This window comes from Gopherus flavomarginatus, chromosome 6 (assembly GCF_025201925.1).
Source record: "Gopherus flavomarginatus isolate rGopFla2 chromosome 6, rGopFla2.mat.asm, whole genome shotgun sequence".
Taxonomy (NCBI): domain Eukaryota; kingdom Metazoa; phylum Chordata; order Testudines; family Testudinidae; genus Gopherus; species Gopherus flavomarginatus.
The window spans coordinates 11,481,656-11,495,035 of record NC_066622.1 but is presented as its reverse complement, the minus strand read 5'-3'; the positions used below and the strand labels follow the sequence as shown (position 1 = coordinate 11,495,035).

The 13,380-nt window shown below is 39.3% G+C and overlaps 1 protein-coding gene across 5 annotated transcripts in view; it reads left to right on the top strand.

Moving 5' to 3' along the window:
* The window catches only part of SHQ1 (SHQ1, H/ACA ribonucleoprotein assembly factor), a 113,391-nt gene that overhangs the window by 59,322 nt on the left and 40,689 nt on the right, over positions 1–13,380 (top strand). For all 5 annotated transcript variants that reach the window (XR_007774956.1, XM_050957389.1, XM_050957392.1 and 2 more), the window contains exon 10: positions 1,852–1,975. Coding sequence is in view for 4 of the 5 variants with exons in the window: in XM_050957389.1 (XP_050813346.1) it covers positions 1,852–1,975 (124 nt within the window). In the remaining variant the exon portion in view is untranslated. The remainder of the gene's footprint in view (positions 1–1,851; positions 1,976–13,380) is intronic.

The window sequence follows — 13,380 nt, the reverse complement described above, 5'->3', positions numbered from 1 at the left end:
TCCACAGGCCCCTGATTGAGTTTACATCTCTCAGAGCTATTGTTTCAGGGTGTCTGCAGACGTGGACTGTGGATGCTTACATTGCTTTGCCCTTGGTTCATGTTCTCAACCATGCTTTTTTAAACTCCTGTGCACCTTAACAGAGCCAGTACAGCCAAGACTGAGTGAACTGAATTCTATTCCGTTCTGTGCATCTTTCAGTGGAATTGTTCACTGAGTTTCTGTTACATCTGTATAAAGCAGTAGGGTTGCCCAGATGTGACTGAGGGGCTTATCTGCCCTGTGGAACCTTTTATTTCTGGTGAAGATAAAGAAGATAGAAATAACCCAGCTTAATTGTCTGAGCCAAGACTCTGTTAGTAGGGTTGGCAATTTGAAAGAAAAAAAAAGGGCATAATCTTGCAAACACTTCCAGTGATGCACTACTAATGATAGGAAACACTATTCAGTAGTAAGAGTTTGCGGGGATTGGGCCTTCGGTTCTGTAGTTTTTAACATGTCAGTGCCATGTGTGTTACTGTGTAACACTGTAGTTAGGCGCAACTGATGAAGTTATAAATGCAGTGGCAGTCTTGACTCTTGTAATGAAGAGGTTTTCTTATGCATGTGCACTTACCGTACAATGTAGCAATTGGTGCCTCAGCCACAGTCAGCAGTAGACTTTACACCCAGGAAATTCAGTTGTCTGGCACCAAATTATTAACAACAATGGCCAGGTTTATACTACAGAACTATATTAGTATAACTGCGTTGTTGAGGGGTGTGAAAAATCCACATCCCTGAGCGACATAGTGCTGTCTATGTGGTTGGTACAACTATGTCGACGGGAGAGCTGCTCCTGCCAACATAGCTACTGCCTCTCAGGGAGGTGAGTTAGCTATGCTGACAGAGGAGCTGTAGCGCTGTACATGAAGACAAGCCCTTCATCTGTTATGCAAACCATGTAGAAGTAGCATGCTTTCATCAATCTGTGAATGATGTTGCATGAGATATTGTTTGTTTGAACTGACTGCCATTTTGCTGTGTATGAAATATACACACTTTATGACTAACGTTAATGACTAACAATATATAAAAAATTAAAATATGTATCAAACTGTTAAAATTAAAAAAGTTTGCAATGTTCATATAATGTGAAAAAGTGCTGAGTGGTTGGCAATAGTGGTTTTTATTAATTTTAATCAATTGCAAATTCAGGATGAAAGGTTTTTTGTTTTTTGTTTTTTTTAATTCATAAATGGAAAGTTTTATCTATGAAGAGTGAAAGATGGAAAGGAAATCACTCCTGAGAGAATCTTTAATGACTCACTAATGCCTCTGGCCTAAGCAAACTAGAGGTCGTCTTCACTCATGAAGAAGGACAATGAGCTGGCTTCGCAGGGGAGATATCGTTCTCTCTATCTTCAGTATCCATCACTTTGCTAAACGGCAAAGGCATATATCATTTTTAGAGTTCTTGTGTGTGTACACATGGATTCTGTTATGTTTTTAATTTTTATTTATTCTTAAAAGGCTTTTTATTGCTCTTTTTAATATACCTAATGTTAAGAGACAGACTTATTGCTGTAATGTAAAGAATGGCAAAGACTTCAGTTAAATATTTTATTGTAATGTGCCCTGAATTCAATATTTTTCAATTAAAAGCTACTAAAATTTATCAGATTTATAATTGTACCATGTAAGTTGAAAGTGCTGGGTCTTGTTTCTGTTTAAAATTAACCTATTTTTCCATAGCTGTTAAAACTATAGACCTTTTTGTGCGTGTTGCAATAAGGTCTTTTAAAAAAAATTAATTACTATGTGCTTTTTTAATTCAAGTAAATTAACCTACAATTTCATTGATGCTCTCAGAGTTTCACTAGTATTCCTGAGGTTCTGGTATCCTTTGGAAGAAGAGTTTTGTGTTATCCACTCTACAGACATTTCAGATTAGTGACACGAGCCTTCAGTGATACTGTCATGATATTGCAACTAGGTGAGATACTTAATTTTTTACTATATGTATTAATTAGTCATATACAGTGAAGTTTGGCCATACTATATATTTATTTGTATGGGGGATGAGGGGCCCTTGTCTACACAGAACATTGGTACACACCAGCCAGGGTGTAAATTCTAGTGCACACCAACATGTCGTGCACTAACTGTCTGTGTGGACTTTGCTGACATGCACTAAAAGTTCCTTAATGCATGTTGACATAATATTATGAGACTTTATCAACATGCACTAGGGAACAATAGAGTATGTCAGCAGGGTCAAAATGGACCGTTTGTGCGTCACACGCTGGTGTGCACAAGAACTTAACACCCCTGCTGGTGCACATTAACGCACAGTGTGGACAAGTCCTGTGTGTGTGCACACGTGTATTACAGTGAGGAGAAAGGTTTTCCTTTACTGCGCAAAAGTAGAGTTATGAAGCTACTGTCATGCACAGTTAGGTGTTATACTTTTGTTTTGTGCCCTGTTTTAAAGTATCTAAAGTACACTTTTAATTATAACTGCATTGTATTTCTAATGGTGGATCATGGCCAAAAGTTTAGCTGCACATCTGTAGTTAGCTCTTCCTGTGGTGTTTAATTGCCTGACCTAAAACCTTTGATTGTGGCTGCCATTCTGTTCAATGAAATACAGCTGATCCTGATATGCAGTCCCTCACTGGAATACATACATTGCGTGCTACACAATCTGGATCATTGGAGCAGCTTTCCCACCTTGATCCATGATTTGGAAGAGCTATTCCATTAAAGTAACACTTGTGAATGGTGCTAAGAATTGTTCTGAAAGTAAATTTACTTTACTGTTAAATTCATTTTTTTAGCTAGCTAGTTTCCCAGAGGCAGAGCTTCTGATGATATTAAACTGATTTGGTCCCGTTAGCTATGACATTTTTTTTCTGTATTTCAAATAATCATACTAGAGTTCTGAGGTTCCTTAGTTCCAAAAATACGCTGTCACTTGTGCCAGATTAATACTGGCATATAGGTGCACTAATTTTTAAGGAACAATTGTGGGGGCTTTTATCTGTGTGGTTCTTTTAGCCTGAGAGTTGCCATTTCCTTTGTGGGTTTAGAAAAAATGGTTGGGACAGCTGTGCATTAGGTGTAATGATGGAATGAACAGGTCAGAAATACAGATTTTTTCGTTTTTAATAAGGCCATGGCTGAAGGTATTAAGCATGAACTTTAATGGAGCACTCTTATGGTATAACTGTATTTATACATCACTAAGATGGAATAAATTCTAACTGAACTAACATGTTGTTTTATCAGTGACCCAGAAAAGGCTGAAATAACAGCTTCATGATGTGGAAAGGATCAAAATAATGCAGTATGCATCATAATTTTTTTTATCACTTTCAAAGTCATAATTATATCTTAGGGGGAGAGGAAGAGATCTATAAGCTTGTCTTTTAGTGCGCTGCCCCTGGCTTTTATCTACGCAAAATCAGGCAGTGTTAAATAACCAAATAGTGCTGTGTAAACAAAACATAGAGTAGTGGGATTCCATATGGATAGGTTTTGTTTATTTTAAATTGAATTAAAAGCTGATGGCACTACGTATTTGAACCTTTGCTTTGTTTCACACTTTAGGAGTAGGGCTGTCCTCTCTTTAATGTCTGAAAGTAAATCTCATAGCAACAGCATATTTATTATATGTTCAGTGTACCTTCTTTCACATATGGGCAAATTTTCAAAACTGCTATCATGTCAGTTTCAACTGTACAGTTGTATGCACACATGTTGATATCCTGGGTTGTTAAAATTACTTACAACCATGCTGTGTGTTGTGAATTACTACATTAAAAAAAGCAGTTTCTTCTATATTGATAACTCTTAATTCTTTGAAGAAAAAATTGTATTAACAGATTATTTGTCATGGTGTGTGAGAGTTGCAGGAATCGAAAATTATACTGATATCTGGAACTTGCAAAATTAATTCTAGGCCAGTGTAAAAAAAAAAAAAGTGCTACTTGTCCAATTTACCACTGACAAAATAAAGGTCAGGGAATGAAGTTAAGCAGGGAAAGTATCAAGCCTCCTTTCCAATTAACTCCATTGGATCTGTGTAGCATCTCTTGAGTGCGGAAAAAATTAAATGCTTATGATACCAGACATAGTGTAGCGTTCAGGCAGTCTGTCAGGGGATGTCTACACAGCAAAGCTGCGTGTTGGCTAACCTAGGCAAGCTAGCTTGAATCCAGCTGGTGTAAGTATTGATAATGGTGAAGACTGCGCAGTATGGGCTTCACCCCAAGCTAGTGAGCCGAGTACCTAGCCAGGGTTTTGCTGGCTTTGTACTACTTGCCCTGAACCCATGCTGGGCTGTCCTCTCTACTGTTGTTACCTATGCCAAGCTAGTTCATTCAGGTAGTCTAGCACTCTCTACAGCTTTTGCTGTGTACACGTGGCCTCTGATTTACTGTAGGAGGGATCCACAACAGAGATACTATGTACGTTTTTATTTTAATTTTGTGGCACAAAAGAGATTTACAGAATGAGCATTCAATGACCCAACAAATAAATATTAAAAAGATTTTGGTAACACAAACAGCACCCATGTTCTAAGTTAAGTCTAGGATTGCTTTAGTGGACTCGTGTGAATACTGCAGGAAACCAGTAAATTTTTTCAACGTTTGTTGCTTGATACGTCATCACTGGAAAGAATAACGCTTGATTTGTGAAGTACAACTGTGTTGTACTGTGATGGTATTCTTGAAATAGAAATGAGAGGATTGTTACTATTGTTTATAATAATAATGCCTAGAGATCATTCAATAATGGGGCTTCAGTGTGCTGGGTACTGTACAAACACAACAGTAAGCATTCGCTGCCCCAAAGATCTGACAGTTGAAATAGACAAGACAAGGGGTAGGGGAAAGGAATAATAACATATAGCAAAGAGTGAATTATATGATGACCTGTGAACATCATGTTACTGCCATCATTATTATTATTATTATTGGTAGGGTTTTGTTAGGAGGGGTTTAGCTAAATGGAAAGACAAGGAAAAAGAGAGAGGAACAGTTGAAGAGAAATGATGAGAGGAAGAAGAAATGATGCACAGAGTAAGGTAGGCAGGACAGGTTTGGAGTGCAGCCAAGATGAAGAGAATACGAGGGAGGAAGCGCTGGGAGGTGGTTGGAGCAAACAGCCAGTCAGAGCAGAAGGGAAAATTACTAACGAAAACTATAGGACATATTTTGATAGTATTTTCACTTTCATTGTATGACAGACTCAAGGCCAAATTATCTGTTTGTCTCAATTGCCGCAGCTGGCTTAAATTCAGCCAGAACACCAGCAGAGAATTTTACCCTTTGATTATTAATTCCTTGTTTAAAATACAGGCTGAACACCTATGGTGCTGTGTCAATAATAAAAATTATAGATATGTTCATTAAAAACAAACCAGACTCACTTTCACATAAGTCACTGAGCAGTAGCAGCCTTATCATTACCAAACCTGGGTGGGTTCTAAACATCCTGATCTTAAAAGGATTAGAACACCTTCAGTTCAGGCACTAAGTGGATAATTTGGAGCAGAAATGCTACATATGCTTTCATTAGGGCCCTACCAAATTCATGGCCATGAAAAACATGTCACAGACTGTGAAATCTAGTCTCTCCCCGTGAAATTTTGTGTGTTTTTACCCTCTACTATACAGATTTCACCGGTGGGGGAAGGGGAGTGAGAGACCGGCATTTCTCAAACTGGGGGTCCTGGCCCAAAAGGAACTTGCAGGAGTGTTGCAGTATTGCCATCCTTATTTCTGTGCTGCCTTCAGAGCTTTGATGTATCCCATGAGCCATCTAAACTTTAATCATTTTAATACTTAACAGCAGAAAAGTATTGAAAAAAGTGGAAATACGACAGGTTTAGTTTCGTTCAACTGCATACCATGCATTTCTTGTGCTGTATTGGTTACCTAGGAAACCATTACAGGAAGAAATGTCATTGGCTGTATTGGTAGGTTGATTGTCAGAGTTGTGGGTGGAATTTCAAGAGCTCAGATTGTGCATGTAAGGCACAAAAAGTGAATGCTTGCCCATTTCAGCATGTGTTTTTATTGGTAAAAAGAAGGAAACTGCAGTGAATATAAGCCATGATATTCTTTAAATATTACCTGAGAAGTTAAATAGATTCTAATGGGTTAATTTAGTCGGAAGGGAAAAATAGTCTTAATCTATTGGGCGGAGGGGCAAAATAATTAATATAGTGGCGGTGATATAAACAAAGATTATTAATATCGATAGTGTTGAAAATGCCAGTATTTATGTGCTGGAGTTATTTCTTGCTATTGTAGTTGAGAATGTGTGGTATATAAGGCCTTAAATTCTTAAATTAAAAAACCACAAGAATATAACTAATGTTAAGTGTATTTAATAGATCTATACCTTACCAGAAAACAGTATGAAATAAATAGGAGCATGTATATGAATGTGAAAAAGGAGACGGATGTTCAAACCATATTAACCTAAAGTTTTTTGCTCATACTATCTAAACAGCTTACCACAGATACACTCAACAAAATGTGTACTTCTTCAAATTCCATGGAAAATCTAAGAAGGTCTTTGGGGCCTTTTTGTTTTTGTACAGTGCCTAGCATATTGTATATACTACTGAAAGCATAATACAAGTAAATATAATATTATATGGTGAGTTGTGTGTTTATAGTGTATCATATTTATCTTCGGAGTATTGAACGCACTGAACCACAAACATCATGCTTGTTAACATATCCAAATGTATACATTACACACAGGTAAATGTGACTTGCTTTCATCATTTGGAAGCTAATGCTAGTAATAAAACTTACCCATAAAACCATTCCTTTTGACCTGAATCTAGCAAAACACTTAAGCACGTGCTTAACTTTCAACAAGTCAGTAGTCCAATTGACTTTATACTCAATTGAGGCCTTTTGCTATATGATGATAGATGAAGCTGGAGCATAGTACAATAATATATTTGGAATTTAAAGTTGAATAAGATATTTTGGCAATGAAATTCATTGCTGCTATGATAGTGTCTGATGTGTTCAGTATATTGATAACGTACACAAAATGCATAGCCCAAAGTCTGAGACTGTGTACGAGATGGACACTTTCCAAAGGCACTTTAACAGAGCATAACGCTGTGAATGTTAAGGAACAGCTCCTAGGAAACTAGTCATTTCTACTCATTAAAAAGTAGTTTGTCAGTTTTGCCACAAACAGTTAACAAACCTAGAGATCAGTCATTAAATGAGTTACTAACCAGTTTTTCAGAAACTGTTGCTTTTCCAAAATATTATTCAATTGACGTAATAGAAAAATGTACATAAAAAGAGAACAACTGCCAGGAAAACAGTTGGACAGGTAACTCATGAAGGAAAATTGTGACTTAATTTGTTTTAAAAATGTAGAGTTTACTCCCAATGTTCACAATATTGAATTTTTTTTGAGCTGATCGGTATACTAAAGGGCGCATGAGACATTCATTTAAATCAGAAGCACAGTAGGCTAATTTTTATTAAGACCTCAAGGATCACATGCTCTGGGTTGTCAATGCTTTGAATGTTTTTAAATGCTTTTACGGCAAAGCTATTTAAGAGCGAATGCTTTGATTGCAGTATCCTGTCATATCTAAAAAGCGACTAAGTCCTGTGGCACCTTTATAGACTAACAAAAGTATTGGAGCATAAGCTTTCGTGGGTGAATACCTTCTTTGTCAGACGGCTAACACGGCTACCCCTCTGATACTTGTCATATCTAAGTTATCTGAAAACATTTACAAATACTATTTGTATTAGATTTAAGAAATTTCTGATTTGTGAGTTATTGATACATACAAGCTATAAAATTGCTTCAAAAATAAAAAAGTATATCAAAACTGACAGATGATTAAAGCACAGATTAATCATATGTAGCTTTGGTATATTTATATAAACATTGTTTTTCCTCTTCAATAAATCTGTAGGCATCCATATACACCTCTACCCCGATATAACATGAATTTGGATATAACGCTGTAAAGCAGCCCTCCGTGGGGGGGGGGGGGGGGGCTGCGTGCTGTGGCAGATCAAAGCAAGTTCGATATAACGCGGTTTCACCTACAACGCGGTAAAAAATTTTGGGCTCCCGAGGGCAGCATTATATTGGGGTAAAGGTGTACATTTTTTTTTTTTTTTGAAATATTGGAGACGTGTAGTATTTCTGTCATTAGATAATGCTAATTTGTGTATTTTACATTTATTAGCTGCTTGTAAAGATATAAACCATTGTGGCTCCTTTGTGTGAGGTTAAAGAATATCCTATGCTTTTTTCAGCATACATAGGAACAATAAATAATTGAGAACTACAAATCAATCTCTTTTTATATATAATTAGTCATCAATTTCTTAATTTCTTCTGATGGATGTTAGCACCAAGACCTTTCTGCTTGTTTTGTAACGGAGTGGTGGCTGTAGGTGGCAGCACTTCATTTTTGGTTTATTTTCATTGGACTCTCCTGTAGGACACACAGAAATGTGATTGATCAAACCTGCCATCAAATTGTAAAACACATTACTGTAAAATTACCATGTTTGCCAACAAATCAAGGATTGTATTTTCCAACAAGGATCTTTGAAGATTCAGAATTACACAGAAATTTCTAGAGCCAGTAACACTAAATATTGCCTTTGACACTTCAAAATGAAATTTTAAATTAATCCAAAATAGATTAATGTTCATTTGCATTAATTCATGTTAACATATATCTGTTTGTCATACAGATACACTGAGTTTTTTAGTATACTTCTTTCTGCTTAAATATTCTTGAGATTTTGTCTTAGAATCTGATGACTGTGTTGATGCAGACACAAGGGGTTGGTGACATCTTTTATAGTCCTCATATATTCAGTTTCATGCTATCCTTGAATATCTTTAAGAGGGAGACAATAAAAGTTCAGTTTATTTCTTTAGATGCAAACTCATTTTGCTGCTTGGAAGTATGTGGAAAAAATATATAGAATTGTCTTTGGGAAAAGAGCTTAATTCACTTGATTTGATGCTATGGAGGGGGAAAAAACCAGACTGAGGAGATCAAAAATAGCTGAATGAATTGTATAGTCTCCCGTTACTTCATAAATGCTTTATTTTCAATGCATGAGCTACTGAGCCTGTGAAAAAGTTAGATTACTGTGACTTGATTTCTGTTATATCAAATGATTGATGTAGATTTAGGCCCAAATTATACCCTCCTACACACAACCTCATAGGATAGGAAAAAGTCCTTCTGTAACACCATGAGTTTAAAATTGTGGGATTTCTGCTTCAGGCAGTCATAGTAGTGAACTCCTGCAGAGTCCAACAATCTGTGAGCAAATGCGCTGGCTCTTATGGCACTTTTTGTGTTTAATATAATGAAGTCTTATACATATTTATAAGATCATTGTTTCCAATTGTTTTACAGATGTGGGATCTTTTTATATATTTATTTTAAAATCTGTCCCACTAACTTTTAAGCAATCAGAAAACATCTGTTCAATAAAAGCAGTTTATTAACTGCTCAATATAATGTAATACCGTAACTTTACAAATAAACTAAATTGTTACAGGTTAATGTTTTCATTTATTTAAGGCACCTTAAAGTGAATTCTATTTACCATACGTAGGTTTGTTTCTGTGATCGTTGTATGACTTGGAAAAATTTTGGTGCAGCAAATACCTATGATGAAACAAAGAAAATCTTTCGTTCACAAACGTTTACATTGATTTTGTGCACATTCTTAAACACTTATCATTACTTTCTGAATAGATTGTTTCCTGCTTCAACCTTGATTTGAGTCTTTGCACTGTATAAAAAGATTGAAATTGCCCATGCTTGGTACTTGGTAATCAAGCTGATATTCAGTCCTGTGTTTCCAAACTACAAAATAAAGTTAACTGCAGCAAGTGACTTGAAGAAAAGGAATTTAGGGCCAAAATAGTGGCATGGTATTCATAGGCCATGAAATCTTAGACGTGAGTAAAGCACAGATGCTAGTAAAGGCCAAAAACAAGTGTCCTTGGACAGAACTTAGCATTGTGAATATCATGGTGATAGACCAGCAAATGAGTTACACTTTCTAGAATAGCTACATGACTTTAGATACTATTTTTATGTGCCTCTTATTTATTCTTTGAGTGTAGTCCCTATAGATGTATGTGCCTCTGTGCACTCTTGATTGGAGACTGCAAAGTAATGTCCATCATTCCATGCTTGCACAGAACAGTGCCTTGTGTTCTGAATGAGGGCACATAGGGTGGCGTGAGCCGACCACCACTCAGTTCCTTCTCAGTTGCCTGCAGCTCAGGACAGAGAGTTCTGCTGTCTGCTGTATTTGCCTTAACTTGTGAATTCCCTACTCCCATGAGTCCCTTTCATGAAGAACATCCTAGGCAGGACCAGTGCAACCATTTAGGCAACCTAGGCGGTTGCCTAGGGCACTAGGATTTGGGGGGTGTCATTTTCTTTAGCAGCGACTGCGGCAGCCGGCGCCCCGGTTGCCGCTGGCATTTAGGCGGTGGGAGCTGGGGCAGGGGAGTGCGGGGAGGTGGCGGCACGCAGGGGAACTTCCCGCCCCAGCTCACCCCTGCCCCACCTCCTCCCCGAGCACACCGGGGCTGCTTCACTTCTCCTGCCTCCCAGGCTTGCGGTGCCAATCAGCTTAGGTGCCACAAGCCTGGGAGGCAGGAGAAGTGAAGCAGCCACGGTGTGCTCGGGGTAGAGGCGGAGCAGCGGGGGTGCCTCAGGGCGGAGGGTGGGGAGCTGCCGCAAGAGGGGGTGCCTCAGGGCAGAGGGGTGGAGCTGCCATGAGGGGGGTGCCTCAGGGCGGGGGCGCGGGGGTGGGCGCAAAGTGGAAGTTTCGCCTAGAGCTTGAAACATCCTTGCACCGGCCCTGATCCTAGGGAATGTACATTGTAGGCCCAGAGATTGACTATCTCTGAGGTCCCTTCACTTGTTCCCCTCCCCAGTGGAGTTATTGGAACTTATGGAGCCGTACAGCAACCAACTATCAGGGACCTAAGTGAAAACACCAGCCCCCACCGGTACCATGTCACCTACTGGCATGTATAGACTGTCCTGTGCTACGTCACACATTGGTACCACACACTTCTCTGGTTTGGATGATATACAGGAGGAATAAGAATCTCAGGTGGAGGAGATTTCACCTCCATCTCTGGATAAGGTGGTAATGTCACCACTGCCCTCCCACGCTGATGATTTTAAGACCTTCCAGGACCGCAGGAAAAGGCAAGCGGACTCGCTTCAGATGCTGCTGGAGGAAGTGTGAAAGTCTAAGCATTCCTTGGTGGATATCCTGAACGTCAGTCCCCAGGGAAAGATTGCTATCACCTCAGTGAGGTGAACAGGGGAGCTGGGAGTGCTCTTGGTGAGCCCACGATGTATCACCTTCTACAAAGACACCTCCATCCTTGCTTCCTCCCAAAGGTCTCCTCGGAACATAACATTAATCAGGAGATTCACTATCTGTTTTCTACTCAAAACGTCATGCCTCTAGAGAAGAATCAAACCTTTGTTCACTGTGTTAGGAGGGCCCTTGCTTTCTGTGTGGATAGGACTAAATCATTCAGGCTTCTCCTAGACTATTTGTAGCAGTTGCAGATAGGATGAAGGGTCAGCCGATTTCCACGCAAACTAAGTGAGTTTCAGGTTTCATCGTTACCTGCTATGAAAATGCCAGCATGCATCCCATCTCACAGAGCAACAGTGTATTCTAAATCTCAGTCCACGTTGACAGGGCTGCTAAAGGACATTCCCATAGCAGAAATTGGCAGGACTGTTATTTGGTCTTCCACCTATACCTTTGACAAACATTACGCCATCTTACCTGCTTCTAGTGATACCGCCACCTTTAGTGGTGATGGGTTTTGAACTATTCTGGACTTACCTCCTCAGCACTCCTTGATGGGTTACTGCTTGAGAGTCTCCTATGGTGGAGCACCCACAGGGATATGAACTTGAAAAAGTTACCTCATAGTAACTTGAGTTCTTTGAGATTTTTTTTTAGCTGTGGATGTTCCACCTCCCACCTTCCTTTTGCTCTACTGCAGAGTTAGGCTTCAAGGTCAATAAGGAATTGAGTGGCAGTGGACTTGGACCTCCCTGTATGCCCTTATCAGAGCATGAGACACTGATCTGCACAGCCGTTGGCCTGCAGACACTACTTTGCAGTCTGTGATAGAGAGCACAGATAGAGTTCAGGAACCTACTCAGGGCACTCATTCTCTGAGGAAAGAATTGACTGAAAGACCTTAATAGGCTCTGGAGGGAGTTGTATTTACCTGGCGGGCTGCTGTAATGAATGGACTTTAGGTATGGATAGGAGAACAGGTTCCAACAAGTCCCCTTTTCTCTCCCCAAAAATGCAAAAGAAAAGTGGGATTGTGGGACAAGGAAGCTGTTAGAAATAAATTAGATTGGAGGTGACAGGCAAGAAATGAACATACAAAGCACATTTTTTCTTTCACTCTGGAGGAAACTCTGAAGTCTGGAGTGCAACTAAAAGTAAAATATTCAAGGGAGGAGAAAAGACAGAAACACCCACTAGAGGGGAGAAATATTAATAGGTTAATTTAAGGTGATATATGTTAATTAAGTTTCTTCTTTGAGTAGTGTTCCTGTGGGTTCTCCACATCATGATGTGTGTCTGCCTGTGCACACTTGATCTGTGGTTTTTGCCAGCAGTGTCTGTGGGGTCTGCCTTTGCGCCATGCAAATTCTTATGTTCTGGTACAAGAATATATAGGGAGGGTGGGACTTGCTGCCACTCTCTAGTTACTTTTCAGCCATCTGTGGCTGGAAACAGAGCGTTGCAGTGTCAGTTAGCTAGCTACACAGCTTGCTCCCTCTTCCCCTTAAACTTTTATTTTCTTTATTTTATGGGTTTTTTTAAGTTTGTGCTTTTTTGGGATGGGATTTCTCTCTTCCCTTCATCATTTGCCCAATCTGAGCCTTTGTTTTTTGGGTTTTTTTTTTGTCTTGGGTCTTTATCTGTGTCAGATAGTCAAGCTGCCTTGGCTGCCTGGGAGGACTCACATCCCTTTCAACTGTAAGGGTATGTCTACACTGTCAAGTTTCTGCACCACAAGTTATATCACTTTTACTAAAATGCTGGAATTAAACCGCTGTTGTGTGTCCACACTGTGCTTCTTGTGATGCTGGAGCACATCCACATTAGCAGCTCTTGCAATGGCAAAGACAGCAGTGCAGTGTAATAGCTATCCCACTGTGCAACTGGCTGCAGAGTGCTTTGGGAAGGGTTTGCAATGCACACACACATGCCTGCCTCTGTGTTCAACAGCAGGAGCACTTCACATTAATGGTTTCCTTTGTGTCCTGGAGCAGATCAGCAC